This window comes from Falco biarmicus, chromosome 6 (genome assembly GCF_023638135.1).
Source record: "Falco biarmicus isolate bFalBia1 chromosome 6, bFalBia1.pri, whole genome shotgun sequence".
In the NCBI taxonomy this organism is placed as follows: Eukaryota; Metazoa; Chordata; class Aves; order Falconiformes; family Falconidae; genus Falco; species Falco biarmicus.
The window spans coordinates 74133844-74152988 of record NC_079293.1 but is presented as its reverse complement, the minus strand read 5'-3'; the positions used below and the strand labels follow the sequence as shown (position 1 = coordinate 74152988).

Genomic DNA, 19145 nt, shown 5'->3' with positions numbered 1-19145 from the left:
GCATGGGACATGGGGTCTGGTGGGCAGGCATGGGCAAGTGGTGGGTGCAGCGGTCAGCTGGGGGCAACATGGCCAGCAGGTCAGGGGAGGGGGCTCTGCCCCTCTGCTCCGCTCTGGTGAGATCCCCCTGCAGCGCTGCGTCCGGCTCTGGCGTCCCCAGCACAGGAGAGACACGGAGCTGCTGGAGCGGGGCCAGAGGAGGCCAGGGAGATGCTCAGGGGCTGGAGCAGCTCTGCTGTGGGGACAGGCTGGGAGAGCTGGGGTGGCTCAGCCTGGGGAGGAGAAGGCTGCGGGGAGACCTTAGAGCACCTGCCAGTGCCTAAAGGGGCCGGCAAGAAAGCTGGGGAGGGGCTTTGGGCAAGGGCAGGTGGCGATGGGACACGGGGAATGGCTTTACATGCGAGAGGGGAGATGGAGATGAGAGATGAGGGAGAAATTCTTCCCTGGGAGGGCGGCGAGGCGCTGGCCCAGGCTGCCCAGAGCAGCTGTGGGTGCCCCATCCCTGGCAGGGCTCAAGGCCAGGCTGGACGGGGCTGGGGGCAGCCTGGGCTGGGGGGAGGGGGCCCTGCCCGTGGCAGTTGGGGGTGGGCGGAAATTAGATGGTCTTTAAGGTACCTTCCCGCCCAAATCCGCGACTGATGACCAGCTCTGTGAGGACCAGTCACCATGCCCAAGCCAGGCTGGAGGAAGGGGCCAGCAGGGACCTTACCAGGACACAGAGTCCTGCCCCGGGCCCGCAGAGCTCCTGGCAGTGACATACAGGTCCTGGCAGACACAAGGTGAGCTTGAACCCCTCAGTGTCCTCTAACACAAGGAAGACATAAAAACCAGGAGTGAGGTCAGCTGAGGGCCACCAAGATGCTCAGGGGACAGCACTGCTTGTCCTGTGAGGAGAGACTGAGGGACTGGGGCTTGCTTGGGGTAGGGAAGGAAAGAGACTTGGAGGAGCCAAAGAGTCTCCAAGGATGGGGTGGCACAGCTAGGATGGGATGGGGACAGGAATGGGAAAGGGACAGGGACAGGGGATGAGACAGCAGGTCCCTCCAGCACCCCTGCGCCAGCTCTGTGTCCCAAGGGCTGCATCCTGCACACAGGGTGCCGCACGCCACCGGTCCTCACAGCTGTGTGCAGGGGACAGGGCAGGGGCAGCACCACCGTGTCTCCCTGTGCACTAGGACAGGTGTCCTCAAAGTTTTTAACCAGGGGGCCGGCGCGCGGATGAAGTAGCAGACAGTCATCTGCAGCCGCTTGGTTTCCCCCCCCAGCCCCCGGCGGGGGGGGAGGGTGGGTGGGGGTCTGTAAATACTGGGGGCCGGATTGAGGACCCTGGGGGGCCGTATCCAGCCCACGGGCCGTAGTTTGAGGACCCCTGCTCTAGGAGCTGGGGACCACTGAGATGCGCTGCCTGCTGGGGGCTGCCATGTGTGGTGGGGGGCTGCTGGGCTGGTCTAGGTTGGATGATACTGGGTTGTGCTGGGCACTGCTGAGTGTTACTGAGCTGTACTGGGTACTACTGGGCACTGCTGGGCTGTACTGAGTACTGCTGGGTGTCACTGGGCTCCACTGGGCTGTGCTAGGCACCAGTTGGGTGCTACTGGGCTGTACTATTACTGGTTACTGGGCTGTACTGGGTCTTACTGGGCACTGCTGGGAGGGGCCCATGGGGATGTGATGAGTGGGTGCTGCGACACATGGGGGTGTCAGGGGGTGCCGTGGGAGGGCCATTGAGTACAGAGGGGCTGCTGCAGGGGTCATAGGGGCTTACCCTGTGAGGGGGAATGGGTTGTCAGAAGGGGCTATGGAGGAGTCCTATACGGGGCTGTGGGCTCCCATCGGGGTCTATAGGGGTCCCATGGGGTCCCACAGGGGGCCATGTGGATCTATAGGGGTCTCATGGGGGTCTCCAGGGGCGCCATAAGGTCCCACAGGGGTCCATGGGGGGGTCTATAGGGCTGTCATAGGGATGTATAGGGGGGCCATGGGGCTCTATAGGTGGTCGGTCTATGGAGGGGCCATGGCGGCCATGGGAGTCTGTAGGCGTGCCACAAGGTCCCACGGGGGTCTGCAGGGATGCCATGGGGTCCCAGGGGGGCCGGGGTCACTCGGGGCCGCCCCCGCGCGCCTTTGTGCCGGCTCCCGTCACCACGGCAACTGAGCGGGCAGGTGGCGCCGCTGGGCGGGGTCCTGCCGCAAGTCCCGCCCCCTCCACCTGTCATTCAGGCCACGCGCAGCGCACCCTGCTGGGGGGGCTGGGCCCCTCCCCCGGCGGGGAAGACGGGCGGCGATTGGCCGAGGTGGCGGGCAGGCCCTGCCCCTGCCGCGCAGGTTTGGGTGAGAGGCGATCGCGGACGGGGAGCGCGGCGGGCGCAGCACGGAGCGGGAGCGGAGCGGAGCGGGAGCGGGAGGTACCGGCGGGGCCGGGCGGGGCGGGGCCAGGCCGGGCCGGCTTGGCTTGGCTTGGCTTGGCTTGGCTTGGCTCGGCTCGGCTTGTGTGGGCTGGGCTGGGCTGGGCGGTTTCCGCACGTTCCCGCACCGGTGGGACCTGACTTGTCGCGGGGGGTGGCATAATCGCGACAGGTGCGTGCATCGCGACAGGCGAGGAGGGGGAGTGCCTCGCCGCCTCCGCATGGGAACCCTTGTGGGCTATCGCGGGGCAGAAAGGTTGTGTGCGGACCCCGCCCACGTACGGCGAGTCACCCGTCGCGACAGGGCGATGGTGTCGCGGCAGCGCGAGGGGCTCGCCTCGGCGGGGTGTGGCCACGGGGCCGCCCCGCCCGAGCAGGCCCGGCTCCCTCGTCTGCGCCTTGTCGCGACCGGGTGCGGAGTAGCAGGTGCGCGGGGCGCGGCGGAGTGGGGCCCCCAGGGCGGGCGGGGGGTGGTGGGGGCAGGCGGGGGGTGGTGGGGGCAGGCGGGGGTCCCACCGGGCCCGGCCCATTGTTCCGCGGGGGCTCCCGGGCGGCCCCGCCCCGGCTCGGAGCATCCTTTGTGCTGGGCGGCACCGGGCTTTGTCTGCGGGGCCGCCCCGGGGCCAGGACCCGGCCGCGCCCCCGGCAACCGGGCACCGGGGCCCCGCCGCGGCATCACCGGGGCCGCCCCTCGCCCTGGCGCCCCCACCCCTCGCCCGCCGTCCGCCCCCGCACCGGGGCTGCGCCCTACCCGGCACCCCACACCGGCAGCGGGCAGCCCGGCTCCCTGCCCAGTGCCCCCCACGCCACAGCCCCGGGTCGGGCCCCCCAGGGGCTGGCAGGACCCCCGGGTGCGGTGCCCGGCATGCCACCGGCCTGCCGCAGTGACAGCCGCGACGCACCCACCCGGCACACCCTGGGGTCCCCGGCGCACGCCAAGCACCGAGCCCGGAGCGGGACTGGGGGTCCTGCCGGGCCCCAGCACCCCTCTGCGGCGGCAGCGCGCCCCAGCACCCACGCGGGTGTGGCTGTGCCGTGCCAAGGTGCCCGTGGGGACCGGGACCGGCTGTTTGCACGCCTGCAGCATCCAGGTGACCGGCTCTGCCGGAGCATCCCTGGCCCTTCACCCATGGATCATGGTCCCCTGGTCACCGCGGGGCAGCCTGGGTGTCACCAACCCTCCCAGGGTGGTGGCTCAGTCACCCCAGCACCGGAGCTCATCCTGGCCGGGGGGGACATCAGTGGGACCCCGGCAGCGGGGCAGGGCAGCCCGGGCCCCACAGGCAGCGCTGGAGCGGGATGCGGGTGCTCAGCCTGGCTGTGTCAGTCATGGAGACGGGGACAGGGCAGGGCAGGGGGATGTGACAGTTGTGACCCCCAAGAGGCATCTCCCAGGCAGGGGGAGATGGCCACCCAGCTGCCACCTCCAGCCAGGGCCAGGCAGTGGTGGTGGTTTGGTGTCACTGGCAGGGCTGATCCTGCCCAGGAGGGAACGGTCACCAAGCCTGGCCCCTGACAAAGGAGAGTCCCTGCCAGGGCCCAGGTGGGGCAGGGTAGGTGCCGGGCAGGATGGGTGCCAGGGGGCTCTCCAGCACAGACAAAAGCGGGGGGCGGTGGAGGGGCCATGGGAGGACTGGTGTGGGAGCAGCCCCTGACCTCGCCACACAATGCAGCTCTGTGTGCGGCCGCGCCGCAGCCCCCACCGTCCCGGCACAAAGGCCAGGCCCAGCAGCCACCCCGGCCCCAACAGGTGCCCCCCCGGCAGCCCCTGCTGGGGCAGGGGTCCCTTTGTCCTGCCCGGGTCACAGCTGTTCCTGCACCCCCGCCCCGCCAGCCCCCACGGCTCAGGGCTAGCAGAGCAGCCGGCAGGCGCTGGGGGGCTGCGAGCCCCCCGAGATGGCTGTGCTGCTTTGTATGCCGGGAAGCGCTGCTGCGGCCCCCCGCCTCCCAGGGCTCGGCCAGGCTGCTGGCAGCACCCAAGACCGGCTGAGCCGGCAGCCTGTGGCATACCGGTACTGGCTATGGTGGTGGGTCTGGGCAGGGGGTCCCCAAGGATGCTCGCGGCCCCCCCAATGCTGACGCTGTGTTTCTGCCCTGCCGGGGGGACCTGTTGTCTCACAGAAAGCTCCTGCCTGCCGCACCAGCGAGCAGCCGCCACCGCTGCTGCCTGATGCTGGCTGTGCCACCGCACCGCAGCGGCTTGCTGGGGCACAGGCCAGAGCCCAGTGTTCCCGGGACAGGCTGTGCTGCACTGGCGCTGCAGCATGGGCTGGGGGACAGAGGGACAGAGCCCCTGGGGATGCTCAGCGTGAGTTGGGGGGACTGGGGGGGAACTGGCATGTCAGAGGGGCTGTGGTGGGCATGGGGACCGGTGTGCCAGCTGGAGCGGCAGCTGGTTGTGCAGGAGGCAAGGGGTAGCAGGGCTCTCCCGGGGCTGCGTGCAGGGGGTGACTGGCTGGAACCCCTGAGGAGGTGGCAGGAAAGGGGCCCGGCGCAGCAGGGTAGGGGGAGCACGGAGGTGGCAGCATGGGCAGCTGCACGGTGGCCAAAGCCATGGGCAGTGTGTGGAGCTGCCAGCCCTCACCTGTGCATTATGTCCAGCCCAGGCTGGGCTATCCCGTGTCCCCACGACTGCCAACTCGCCCCTGGTGTGTCTGCTGCTTGCCCACTACACTGCCATGCTTTGGCACACTCACCCCCTCCCAGCACACCCACAGCAGCCACCCTCTCCCCCGGCTTGCTTATGGGGCCAGAGCTGTGGGGCTGGAGAGCCCACCTGCCCACCTGTGCCAGACCTCACAGATCCAGCCGGCAGCCAGGCCCCATGGCTGGCCAGGCTGTGTGGGACCCCAGGGGTGCCCAGCTCCTATCCCAGTCTCTGCAGCATCGGTCACAGTGGGTGACATCTCCCCACCCATCCCCAACCCATGCTAGGGGGCCCTGCCCATGCCACAGGGTGGGAGGGTGCTGTGGCACCACTGGGAGCTGGCACGGGCTGCCTTCCCATGCACTGCTGCGCTCCAGATCTGTCCATCACAGCAGCCTGCTTTCATCTCAGGGTATGATGCACCACCTCCCTCCTGCACCCCCATTTCTGTGCCACACCGGCACCATCCTGCCCAGCCATCCCCTGCCCTGGGGTCCAGGGGGGCTCATGGGGTCAGTGGACACCACCACGTGTCCTGTGGGTGCTCACCCCACCAAGGTTGGCTGGCATCTTGCCCCATCCCAGCTGCTGCTGGCGTGGGGGCTCAGCACGTCTCTGCCTGGGGCTGCCCCCTTGTCCCCCTCATCCCTCTTGTCCCCAGCAGTGCAGCCATGGGTCCGGGTGCCCCCCAGCACAGCCCTTGCACAGGGCAGTGGCTTTCCCAGGTGCCTGAGGCAGAGCTGGGGGGCAGGTATGGGCAGGGGCTGCCCAGGACCAGCCAGGCTAGGGTGCTGGTGCCCAGCATGCCATGGCAGCGCAGCATGCTGCACAAGGAGCTGCTGCCAGGAGGAAGGTCACTGCCATCCCACTTTGGCCCCTCCAGGACCCGTTTTCCTCTGCCACCCCTCGGCAGCTGGCGCAGCTGTGCATGGCAGCAGCATTCTTGGCCCGGAGAGGGATGCCTTTCCCAGGAGCGTTCCCTGTGGCAGGGGGGCTGCTCACGGCACCCCAGCAGGTGTTTGCTGCCATCCATGCCACAGTGAGCAGTGGGACAAGGCACGGGCTGGCACCACCATCACAGAGCCCTGGGGCAGGAGCTGGCTGGGGAAGGGCTCCCAGTGCCCCCAGCCCCACACTGTTGTGGCCTTATGGTGGGCACGGCCACCCACCCTCCCCAAGCAGCTGCTCCTGCCCACAGTGCCGGGAATGCTCAGCTGCCGGCAAGTCCCAGCTCAGCCTCGCCGGCTGCCACTGCTCCCGGCCAGGTCCAGCGCCCGGGGAAGCCATTTGCTGCCGAGCAGGCGTTTTGCTGGCTGGCTGGGAATTGCTGGCACATGCTCAGGACAGTCCTTTCAGAGCAGTGCCCCGGTATCCGCATGGAGCAGCGGCAAGGCTGTGGGGGCACTGGGCCAGTCCCCCGCCGCAAGGGACCATGCTCCTGCCAGCAGCACCCTCTGCCCCACGGCTCGGCGCTGGCCCCAGCGTCGTGACACAGACAGCATGTGCTGTGCCCATCCTGGGGCCTGGGAACACTGGGTGGGACTGGGGCCCTGCCCACACCGGGGCTGCTCGGTGCTGGCCTGGCACTGCTGTGGGCTCTTCCCCACAGTCAGGGCAGCAAGTCTGGGCAGTGTGCTGTGCTGCTCACCCCTGCGCCCTGGCTGTCTGGAGGAGGGGAGGCAGCGCTGCTGGGGGGCCCTGGGCGGGGGGGGGGGGGGGGGCCTGCAGTGAGTCCCTACAGAGGCATGTCGGGGTGGGTTCTGGGGGAGTCCCAGCCCACCTCATGCCCCCAGGGTGGGTTGCACTCCCGGGGTGCCCACACAGCCGGCACGTGCCGTCCCTGCTTGGGCAGGTCGATTGCGTTTGACCTTAATCTACCAAATGAGTTATAGATTGTGTCTGGGGACGCCCCTTGCTGCCGGGGGTCTGTGGAGAAAGCAGCCCTGGAGCAGTGCAGGGGGGCTCCAGCAGAGCTGGCACCATGCGGGATTGTGGGGCAGAGGTCCTGGTGAGTGGTGCCAGCCTGGCACTCTCCATGCCAGCCTTGGCTGCCCTGCAGTGCTGCCGGGACAAGGCAGGCAGCTTCCCCCAGGCATGGGTACTTGTGCCCCAGGAGAAGCCCCAGCAGCATCCCCTTGGTGGACACAACACCAGCAGCCAGGCTCAGCCTCCTGCCTCACCCTGCAGCCGGGGGAAGCAGGGCGGGCAGTGTGTGGGGCTGGCAGTGCTCGGGGTCCAGCAGCCCTGCTCTGTGGCTGGCTCTGGGTGCTGAGACTGCAAGGTAGGCAGCACTGGCCCGGGTGCAGGCTAATGTCATTGGAGTAGGGGGGCTCAGCAGTGTGGCAGCCCCTGACTTGGCACCCGGGGCCCCCCCGCTCTGTGGATTTCCCAGGATAATCCAGTGTTGACATGGCTCAGGGCGGGGATGGGCATTCTAGATGCGCAGCCGCGGAGCTGCCCAGAGCCCTGCCTGCCTGCCTGCCTGCACTGGGACCCCATGCTGACAAGGGGTACTCACCCCCCTGGCAGCAGCACTGACCCAGCCTGGGACCTCCATAGCAGGCAATGGGGCTGAGCAACCCCCGGCCCCGGGGGGCTGCATGGGACTGGGGCAGCCCACAGCTGCCCCAGGGCTGACACCTGCCCTCACAGCACCATGCTCGCCAACGCGGCCACCATGCGGATCCTCATCAAGGGGGGGAAGGTGGTGAACGACGACTGCACGCTGGAGGCAGATGTCTACATTGAGAATGGCATCATCCAGCAAGTCGGCCGTGAGCTCATGATCCCTGGTGGGGCCAAGGTCATTGATGCAACTGGCAAGCTCGTCATCCCGGGCGGCATTGACACCAGCACCCACTTCCACCAGACCTTCATGAATGCCACCTGCGTGGATGACTTCTACCATGGCACCAAGGTACCCCCTGGCCGCAGCCCCTCCCCACGCCCCCCCGGGTATGCTACCTGCCCACACCCCAAGCCCTGGTTGGGTGGGTTTGCTCCCAGCTCAGGGAAGGCTCCCTGGCCGCTGTGGTACTGCAGGGGGTCAGCATGGAGCATCGGATGCCAGGCAAGCCCACCAGTGGGAGCTGTGTGGTGTGGGCAGGCTCTCTGCCCCGGCACTGCGGGCAGCCAGCAGCATCAGCTCCCCCACAGCCTGGCATGGCAACTGCCTGTCCCTGTGTCCCCATCCATCAGGTCCCATTGCTGTGAGCATCCTCCTCTCTCACTGGGAACTTGGCACCCAGTGCCAGCATGGGGCCCCTCTGCTCTCGTGGCTCCCTATGCACTGCTAGCTGTGCTCCCCATGAGGTGATGCTGCTGGCATGGGGCAGAGAGTGAAAGATGCCACTTCCTGGCAGATGAGCCCCTGGCCCAGGCATCCGGCAGAACTGGCTCCCCTGCCTGGCCATGTTTGCTGCCAGCCCCAGAGGGTGAGCAGAAGGGTGGGCACGCTGGCAGGGACAGTCGCCGTGGGGTGCAGCCCACCCGCATGCAGTGAATGTGCTCTCTCCTGCACTGGGGACCCCCTGGTGCCCTGCAGACCTTGCTGGGGGGGGATGCTCATCCAGCTCCAGACCAGGGCATGGCAAGCCCAGGCCTGCTCAGCACACTGCCATGGGGGTGCTCTGTGGTGCCAGCCTGGCTTGCCCCTCCCTGTGTGGCAGGGCCCTGTTGTGGGCCAGTGGTGCCATGCACCGGGTGCCGCTGCCTGGAGGTGTCAAGGGACCGGCGCGGGCTTGTCCTGGGCAGTGCTGGGGCTGGCTGGCTCCAGCACCCTGTACAGAGCAGCCATTGTGCCGCTGTGGCACTGGCCGTGCCCGGCCCTGGGGTGCTTAGTGTCCCTGGGCAGGGGGCTCAGCTCTCCCATGGCTGCTGCAGCAAAGGGGATGGGGGGCCAGCCCCATGCCATGGTGCAGCAAGGGGTCTGGAGAGGCACAGAGGTGTGCTGGAGGGTAGGGGGCTGGTGCAGCGACCACAGGCATGGCGTGCCTGCTCCGTATCCCCATCCTGGCAGGCTGCCTTGTAGCCTGTGCCGGCACCACTGGCCTGCGTCAGCCTGCCAGGGCCAATTGGTAAAGGAGCTTTGGGGATCAGCCAGGCTGGGTGAGCTGGGGACGCTGCCAGGTGCGACAGTGCCTGCCCTGCTGCCCGCACCTGCCATGGCCGGGGGGCTCTCCCTGCAGCCCCTGTGCTGCTTGGGGCTGGGCTGGGCAGCCCCATCCCAGATTGGGCCCCATGTGGGGGGCGCAGCTGGGGGGGCCTGTGGGGACCCTGCTGCCCAGGCCCGTGGGTAGCCCAGGTAGGGCATCCCCCTGACACCCCAAATCCAGTGATCAGTGCTGGAGGGAGGCATTGGTGCCCCAGTGAGCAGCAGGTTGAGACTCTCCAGATGTCATGCACCCAGATGTGCAGCTGCAACTGGGCAGGTGCCAGCAAGGCCAGGGCACTGTGAGGGGTGGGCTGGCACCCCAGGGTGATGCTGGGGGATCCCTGCCTGCAGGCAACACTGTGCCCCACATGCAGCTATCCCAGCTTGGCCACCCAGGGGATTAGCCCTGCTCATTGCCGGGCAGGATTAGTGCTACCCCTCAGCATGGGCAGCAGAGACCGCTCCTGTGGGGCGAATCGGCCCCACACCGCTGGTGTCCCCTGTAACCCACAGGCAGCCCTGGTGGGAGGGACGACGATGATCATCGGCCACGTCCTGCCTGACAAGGAGACCTCGCTGCTGGACGCCTATGAGAAATGCCGCAGCCTGGCCGACCCCAAGGTCTGCTGCGACTACGCTCTGCACATGGGCATCACTTGGTGGGCACCCAAGGTGAGCCCAGCCATGCCAGCACAGCGTGGCTCCAGCCCCCTGGCACAGCAAGTGCCCAGGAGCAGCTGCTGTGGTCGGGGCTAATTCCCAACCCTGCTGATCCCATTAGCTGCTTGTTGGGGTGGGCTGGGCTGAGCCCCCAGGCTGCCTTTTGAGCTGCCTTGATCCAGGCTCAGCGGGACAGAGGTTCCCTGCGGGGCTGAGCCCCCCACTGGGGTGGAAAATGACCAGGGTGCCTGGGCACAGTGATCCCAACCTGGGGGGACCCCATCCTGCAGCATGACCCCTATGGGGGTGGCCAGAGGGGCTGGCCCTGCTTGGTGCCTAGACCCCGTCCCACAGCACGCTTGGGCCCTGCAATGCCCACCAAAGCTGCCAGAGCAGAATGAAGCTGGGCTGCTCCCAGCCGCACTGCAGGGAGACCCCAGCCCCAGTGTACCCCGTGGCCTGGCCAGACCCTCCCCAGGCAGAGCAGGGGAGGATGGGTGTGGAGCAGGTGCCCCCCACCACCGACACACCAGGGATGCAGCCAGGCCAGGGCCAGATCATGGCACGACACGGCAAGAAAATCCCCCCCGCCAGCAGCTGTCACTCCCCAGATCACCCTGGGACACACACGCAAATCCTGCATCTTGTGTCCCCAAGTTGGTCCCTGCCCCATGGTGGGGGGCACCTCATCCCAGATCTGCCCCATAACTGGGAGGGAGAGGGTCTCACAGCTGCCTGTGCATACCAGAGCTGCCATGCCCCCCGCCACTGTACTGACCCCCCTGTCCTGGCACAGGTGAAGGCAGAGATGGAGACGCTGGTGCGGGAGAAGGGGGTGAACTCCTTCCAGATGTTCATGACCTACAAGGACCTGTACATGCTGCGGGACAGCGAGCTCTACCAGGTCTTCCGAGCTTGCCGTGACATCGGTGCCATCGCCCGGGTCCATGCCGAGAATGGCGAGCTGGTGGCTGAGGTGAGCACTGGGGTTGGGGGGTGCCCAGCAGTGATGGGCATCCCATCATGTGCTTGGGGCAAACAGAGCCCCCTGTGTCACCCCACGCTGACAGCCCCCCATTCCCCAGGGAGCAAAGGAGGCGCTGGACCTGGGCATCACGGGGCCGGAGGGCATTGAGATCAGCCGACCCGAAGAGGTAGGTGACAGCTGGCATCCCCAAGTCACCGCACAGGCAGTGTGGCCTGGGACATGGCTTGGATGCTCTGGAGCATCTTCATAGCTGGCACTGCCTGTGCACCCACCCATGCACCCATCTGTGCCATCCGTGCACCCATCTGCATGCCCATCCTTGCACCACCCATCAGTGCCACTATGCCTGACTGTGCACCGTGCCCCAGCTGGGGCATTTTGCCATGCTGTGCCATGCACTCACTGCCCACTCTCTCCGCAGCTTGAAGCCGAGGCCACACACCGTGTCATCACCATTGCCAACAGGGTGAGTGGTCCCACGCTGGGCAGCCAGGACTGAACCTCGCTGCTGAGGGTCTGCGCCGGGGTCCCCGCCCCTTAAGTGAGCTGGGTGTGTGGCACATGGCTGTGCCAGACCACGATGGGTATCCCACCTCCTCCTGCCGCTGGGGCATCCCCCTTCACTACATCTGGGGGTGGGTGCCCCACTTCCATGGGGAGGTCCCAGCGCCCTGGTAGGGGCACAGGGATGCCTCTGCGGAGCTGGGGCACTGTGGGGATGGTGACACTGACACCCTCTCTGCAGACCCACTGCCCCATCTACCTGGTGAACGTCTCCAGCATGTCTGCAGGGGATGTCATTGCAGCCGCCAAGATGCAAGGTAGGACGCCTGGATGGGCACCCCTAGGGGTGGCCCTGCCCAGGGCAGGATGTGCCCCCTACCCCGGGCTGGCAGTGGGGTGGGACATGGACCCCTGGGCTCAGTGCGCAGGTGTGGACTGGCCCCACTAGGGCAAAATACCCCGGGATGGGGGCCATGCGGTGGCGACCATCTGGCCGCGCTCTCGGTCAAGGCCCCACCTCTTCCCTGTAGCTCCGCCCCATCCTGTGGCCCCGCCTCTTGCAGTGGGGGCTGCTCCCACACGCGTGGGGACATGGGCACACGCAGGGACACGGGCACAGGTGAAGGAGTGCACACATGCAGGCATGAGCCTGTGCAGGGTCACGGTTGTGGGGCACATGCAGGGACACAGGCACACACTGACACAGACGTGTGTGAACAAGGGGCACGTGCATGGATGCAGACACACCCAGGCACAAGGGACACGCAGGGTGCATGTGGGCACCGGGAAGGTCCTGGGTGTAAAGGGACATGGACATGGGCACATGCAGGGCTGTGTCACATGCAGAGGCATGGACATGTGCGGCACAGGAGCTATGGGGACACACAGGGACATGTGGACTCTTAGACAGGGACACAGGCAGGAGCAGACACATGAGCACATGTGTGTGCATGTGTTCTCGGACACGTGTGCGCACATGGGCCAACAGCCACCGGGCACCCGCAGCTCTGCTTGCACAGACACAGGACACATGGACACAGGGCTTGTGCCCAGATGGGGGCACACGCTGCCTGCAGCAGTACCGGTAGAGCACACACATGCTCTTGCACACTTGCCCCTGTGCACCCTTCCATTGCACGTGTGCCCTGCTGCCCCCAGCCCCACGCGTGTGCCTCCGCCCTGGCAGGGAAGGTGGTGTACGCGGAGACGACCACAGCACACGCCACGCTCACCGGGCTGCACTACTACCACCAGGACTGGTTCCATGCTGCTGCCTACGTCACCGTGCCGCCGCTGCGCCTGGACACCAACACCTCTGCCTACCTCATGAGCCTGCTCGCCAAGTGAGGCACCCAGGGCACCCCATGCCCTGGGCACCCCCTTCCTGCAGCCACACTTCCCAGCACCCCCTCCCCAGTTGCCATGCTTGTTGGTTGTCTCCAAGCATCCCCAGTTGTCCAGCATGGCCAGGTGTTCTTCTCCTAGGTGCCACGCTGTCTGGCTGCCCCAGCACCCCAGCACCACATGTTCAGGCACCCTGCTCTCCAGACACCCTGCTCCCCTGGTGCTGTATGCTCCAGACGCCCAATCTTTCAAGCACCCCCCTCCCTGAGCTACTCTCGGGCACCCCAGCTTCCCAGCACCTCACTTTGTGGGCACGGGGCTCTCTGGGAACCTCACTTCCCAGACACTGTGCTCCCTTAGGGCCTTGCCCTGTGGGTGCTGCACTTCCCAAGCACACCCTGAGCACCTGGGATGCTAGGTGCTCCAATCCCCAGGCACACTGCTCCCCAGGCATTGGGCTCCCTGGGCACCCCACTGCTAGGTGCCCATTCCCCAAGCACCTCAGTCACCAATTGCTGAGCTCCCTGAGCACCTTGCTCCCCAGGCACTGACCTCCGTTGGCACCCCACAACATGGATGCCCCACTCCCTGGGCACCCTGCTCCCTGGGTGCTAAGCTCATCAGGCACCCCACTGCATGGATGCCCCATTCCCTGAGCACCCTGCTCCCCAGGCACTGAGCTCCCTGAGCAGCCCACAGCACGGGTGCTTCATTCCCTGGGCACTGAGCTCCCTGGGCATACCTGGCATGAGTACCCCACTCCTCAGGCACCTTGCTGCCTAGGCGCTGAGCTCCCCAAGCACACCACTGCATGGGTGCCCCATTCCCTGAGCAGCCTGATCCCCAGGCACGCCATGGCATGGGTGCCCCACTTCTGAGGCACTCTACTCCCTTGGCACTGACCTCCCCTGGCACCCCACTGTGTGGGTACCCCACTCCCCAGGCACCTTGTTCCCTGGTCACCCCACTCCCTAGGTGCTCCATTCCCTGCACACACTCCTTCCCAAGCACCTCACTCCCTGGGCGCTGAGCTCCTCAGGCACCATGCTCCTGGCTGTGGGCCCTGCCACTGGCTGGCTGTGGCCAAGCCACCCCAGCAGTGCCATCAGCAGCCCCATCCTCCCACAGTGACACGCTGAACATCGTGGCCTCCGACCACCGGCCCTTCAGCACCAAGCAGAAAGCCATGGGCAAGGAGGACTTCACCAAGATCCCCCACGGCGTCAGTGGGGTGCAGGACCGCATGAACATCATCTGGGAACGTGGTGTGGTACGGGGTCCTGCACACCCACCCCCGCCCACAGGCACCCTGGGATGAGGCGGCCTCCCTGGCTCTTGGGGGGCTCAGCAGTGGGGCTGGCTTGGGCTGAGGTTTGGGGTGGGAGGGCCCTGGGGTGGGAGAACCCTTCTGTTGGCTCCCACAGGATGTCCTGGGCAGCATTTGCCCTCCAGCATGGGGTGGGCTAGGTGCTCCCCAGTGCAACCCAGTGGGTCCTAGTAAAAGGCATAGCCCCAGCAGCCCCTTGCAAAGTGTTGGGGGGGGCAGTGCAGAGCACGAGGGACAGGGCACAGGCAGCTGGGCAGCACTGTGGGGCTGGGGCAGAATGCAGCCAGGCACATTCTCACCCTTCCCCTGCTCCGGTGGCAGGTTGGGGGCAAGATGGATGAGAACCGCTTCGTGGCAGTGACCAGCTCCAACGCTGCCAAGATCCACAACCTGTACCCCCGCAAGGGCCGGATCATCCCCGGGGCAGATGCCGATGTTGTGGTCTGGGACCCCGAGGCCACCAAGTAGGTGCAGCCAGCGGCAGGGCTGGGGAGGGGGCTCCCCGTGCCGATGGGCACCCACTCAACACCCCATCCCCCTCACTCAGGACCATCTCGGCCAGCACCCAGGTGCAGGGAGGGGACATCAATCTCTACGAGAACATGCGGTGCCATGGCGTGCCCCTGGTCACCATCAGCCGTGGGCGTGTGGTCTACGAGAACGGTGTCTTCATGTGTGCTGAGGGCACTGGCAAGTTCTGCCCACTCCGCTCCTTCCCAGACTCCGTCTACAAGAAGTTGGTGCAGCGGGAGAAGGTACAGGGACATCAGGGGCCGTGCCAGTGCTGTGCCACAGTGTGGGGACGGGCTGTGCCGTGCCTTGCTCCTGGCTGCTGGAGGGGCCAAGGGAGACAGCGTTGGCAGTGGTCCCAGAGATGTGGGTCAGTGCTGCCAGTGCTGGGAGGACAGGTCTGTGCCACCTAGTGCTGTGCCACCCCAGTGCCACGCTATGCCACAGTCGGTGCCACCCTGGAACATCATGTAGCAGGAGCGCAGTGTACCTCATGCAGGGGCAAGGATGGCAGTGGTGGTGCCCAGCCAGGGGCAAGCACCAGCAGTGCGGTCCCTGCGGGTGGGTGTAGGATGGAGGACCCCCCTCAGCTCCCCACCCTTCCACGTGCTGGTGGTGCAGAGGGTTTGGGGACAGTTGGTTGGCAGTTGTCCTGACATGCATGTGAGGCACATGCCAAGTGTCAGGACCTGCTGCAGGCTGCTGTCCTGGGCTTTCTGCCCTCTGCAGCCCCCTGAGGCACCTCGCAGCTTATGGTGGTCCCATGTGCCCCAGGGCAGGGATACACATGGCTGGGACAGGAGGGGACACCAGGGCATGCGCTTGCCAGCTGTGGGACAGGTCTTGCCATGTTTGGTGGGGCCACAGAAGCCCCTCTCCCCACCTCTGTCCCCCGACCCAGTGCCCTCATCCTGCAGCGCTGGCCCCTCGTCCCGTTGCTGACCCGCTGTGCTCAAGGGGCACGGCCCCCACACACCAGACCCCTCGCGGGTCCCCAGGGCTGCCCAGGCATGACACCCAGGAGCTCTGGCAGCCCCCAGTCCTGCGGACCCCTCCATGCCCCCGCCTTTCACCAGCCCCTGCTTGGTGTATAGAGTGCACTGGAGGGGCAGGACGTGGTGCTGGTGCTGTGAGAGAAAGGGACAGCCAGGGGGTCCTATCACTGTCCCAGGGAGCTGGGAACCGGTGGCCAGCACCAGGGTGTGTGGCTGGAGCCGTGCATGGCTGGGGGGGGCACAGGGCATCACCTGCCTGTGTGGTCCCCTCCAAACACTCACCTGCACTTTGCTGGGGGGGTGGGGGTGGTGTGTGCGGCTTGTCATCAGCAGGGAGACAGGCGAGGGGCTGCGCCGCTGGGGTCACCTGCCTCCCCCAGACTCTGCTCCTGCTCTGGCACCGCTCCGCACCAGCACCTCTTGAACAGGGAGCCCCACAGCCCAGCCAGTGTCCCACTCAGTGCCCCCCAAGATGTACCCCTCCCCACACCACAGCCCACTCCCCATGCCACAGCATGCCCTGGCCCCCTTCCTTCCTTCCCTCCCAACACCCGGCTGATCCGCACCCCGCTGTTAGGTCCTGGCACCCCTAACCCTGCTCACACTGCGGGGTCCCCCCATGCTCCCCCTGCGCCCTGGCCGCAGCCCCCCGCCCATTACGGCGCAGTGCCCGCTGGGCTGACGCTCTCTCTGCTTTTTCTTTCCCTTCTGGCAGAGTTTAAAGCTGCGGGGTGTGGATCGTACCCCATACCTGGGGGATGTGGCCGTGGTTGTGCATGCCGGGAAAAAAGAGACGGGGACGCCCCTGGCCGATACGCCCACCCGGCCCGCCACGCGACACGGGGGCATGAGGGACCTCCACGAGTCCAGCTTCAGCCTGTCCGGTAAGAGTGGGGGTCCCAGCAGCCCCAGCCCTGTGCCCAGCCCCACTCCAGGGCTCGCTGGCAGCCCCGCATCCGGCGGCTCTCGGGCACCGGCCAGGCACTCACCTATCCAGGGTGTCCCCACCAACAACACCCCTAAGGGTGCAACCCCTCATCTCTGAGGCAGAGGGCCATGCTGCCCTGCTGCGCCTGTGGCAGAGTAGGAAGCTGACCCCATCCCTGGCCCCGCAGCCCCTCCAGCCTGTCCCTCCATGCACCGTCCATCGTGTGGCTGTGCCGTGCGGGGGTTCATGCTGGGCTGGGAGCGGCTGGGGCAGGTAGGACTGAGCCGGCGCATGCATTGTGTCCAACCCCAGCAGGCACCTTTGTCCCCAGGAACAGGAACAGAGGGATTGGGGGGCATCCCGGCGGCCCTAGCTGGCACTGCCATCCCACCCTGCAGCCACCATGGCGCTGCCCTGTGCCGGACAGGACCAAGCCACATGCTGTGCTGGAGCAGGAGTGGGCCTGGGGGCCTGGAGCAGGAGTGGGGCTGGCTTCAGCTGCGGCACCCCGTGCTGCCCACGCTCACCACCACCGCAGCTCGGTGCTGGCTGTGCCGGGGCCAGCAGCTGTGGGCGATGCTCCCTGCTGGCACCACACTCGGGCATGGGACCTGGCCACTCTGACCCCCTGGAGCAGGACGCTGGGACCCAGTGGGTCACGAGCATCAGTGCCAGCGTGGCCAGAGTTGCACAAGCACTGGTGCCCACCTACCACTCTCGGCAGGAGTGTGGCTGTTACAGAGCCAGGGGGACACAGAGCACCCACTGTCCTCAGGGTGCTGGCAGCAGGGCTGCTGGCCATGCTGGAGGTGCTGGGGTGGCCATCGGGCTCTCGCCCTGGCACCGGCGGCCCTCATGCCGTCCATCCGTCTGTCCGGCAGGTTCTCAGATCGATGACCACGTTCCAAAGCGAGCTTCGGCCCGGATTCTCGCTCCCCCCGGAGGCCGGTCGAGCGGCATTTGGTAAAGCCGGGGACATGTCCCCCAACTGAGGACCAGGTGCCGTCCCCATGCTGTACCCCCGCCGGGACCCCGGCTCTGGCGGGGCTCCCCTTGCACCGGGGGGGCCCTGCCTGGCCCCCGTCCTGCCGGCGGGGCCGTGCCAGCAACGTGAGCCGACAGCTGGGTGCGGTGGGCCAGGGGGCCACGGCCCAGCCGGCGGGAGGGGATGGGGCAGTGGGTGGGTCTGCCCTGGCCCTTTTCTGTTTGCACGTTGGGTTTGGATCAGTGAATTTTTGACTTGTTTGTGCATCACGTGGAAATACTCTGAAGTGGTTTGTGTCACTAGCGTTAGGGGAGAAGCAGGGACCCCCCCCCTCCGCCCTTCCCACCCCCGGGCTGCCCCCACCCCCCGCCCTGCTCTGGCCCCCTGTGGGATGCCCAGGCCCATCCCACGCCGGGGCAGCCAGCAGCCAGCATGCACACGCCTGCACCAGCGTGGGGCTGACAGCTGTCCGCTGGCACACACGTGTGCATCCCACCATGTGAGGTGCTGGCAGGCTTCTCACTGCGGTATGTGTGTCCACATGTGTGTGTAACACCAAGCGTGGTCTGAGATGTTCATAGCACACGTGTGCCTCCCTTTGTGCAAGGTGCTGGCAGGCTCCTCACTGCCATGTGTATGCGCACACGTGTGCCACACCATGCATGGTCTTGGTGAGATATTCATTGCACACACGTGTGCACACGTGTGCAAGGTTCTAGCAGGCTCCTGACCACTCTGTGTGTGCATGCTCATTGCACATGTGTGCACACATGAACTCCTCAGCAGGTGTCCATGCACGTACACACACGTCCCCATCCCTCCGTGCACGATGGCAGCACCTGTTTCATGCCATGCCAGGACCCCTCCACGTCCCACTGCGGTGCGGCCGAGGACCCTGGGGCTGGTGACACTCCCGTGCACCCACAGTGGGCACAGGTCGGGGTCCCTGTGGCCGCAGCAGAGCGGGGTCCCCACCCATGTCCCCCGCCATGCACTGGTGCTATCCGGTGGGTGCCCCCGCCCCACTGCCCCCTCCCCAGCCATGCCCCGTGGTGGTGTCAGATGTGAGTTGTCCCTTGTGCCCTGTCCCCCTAGTTGGTCCCTGTAGGTGTGTGGGGGGGCCGGGTGGGCGCGGGGGTCCTGCCCGCCCCTGGGTAGTTGCATATTGGCCGTTTTTAGGAACCTGCAGTACATTTCTGTTTGCTCATTAAAGACAGTTCTCACAGCACCCAGCCTCGATGCCTGCTTGGGGGGGGCTGGCTGGGGGGGCCAGCCTGGGGTGAGGTGTGCAGTGGGCTCCACATCGCCCCACTGCCCAGTGTGCATGGCAGTGTGCTCCAGGACTGTCCCTATGGCCACCCTGCATGTATGTCCGTCAGCCCCCGGCACACCAGCCCTCGGGAGGGTGACCCCCCACACCCCCTCAGATTCCCTGAGCGTGGCTGGGTACTGTTGGAGGAGGAGAGCGGCCGCCACGTGTGCAGGGACACAGACTTGGTAGGTCAACCCCAACTCCTGCACATGGGATGCCCCAGGTTGAGCCACTGGCATGTGGCCACCATGGCAGCACCGGAGCCGGTGTGCAGGGGTCCCCGCGGCTGCAGCGCTGGGGACAAGCAGGGCCCAGGAGCCGCAGACCTGCCGGGGGGGCACGAGGAGATGTGGGGGGCACATGGAGCTGACCTAGCCACCATGTGGC

The 19145-nt window shown here is 66.7% G+C and overlaps 1 protein-coding gene across 2 annotated transcripts; it reads left to right on the top strand.

Annotated features, from left to right (window-relative positions):
• Nucleotides 1-2331: 2331 nt before the first annotated feature.
• Nucleotides 2332-18667, top strand: DPYSL5 (dihydropyrimidinase like 5). Of its 2 annotated transcripts, XM_056344655.1 has the most exons (13): nt 2332-2405; nt 7705-7969; nt 9719-9877; nt 10662-10841; nt 10951-11019; nt 11275-11319; nt 11599-11674; nt 12544-12700; nt 13830-13971; nt 14350-14492; nt 14576-14783; nt 16249-16417; nt 17343-18667. In XM_056344655.1, exons 2-13 carry the CDS (start codon nt 7709-7711, stop codon nt 17426-17428), a joined length of 1695 nt encoding a protein of 564 aa, XP_056200630.1. In that variant the 5' UTR covers nt 2332-2405; nt 7705-7708; the 3' UTR covers nt 17429-18667. The 2 variants fall into 2 exon arrangements, with proteins under 2 accessions (XP_056200630.1, XP_056200631.1); XM_056344656.1 differs by lacking the exons at nt 2332-2405; nt 16249-16417 and having other exon boundaries at nt 6870-7969.
• The last annotated feature ends 478 nt before the right edge of the window (nt 18668-19145 follow it).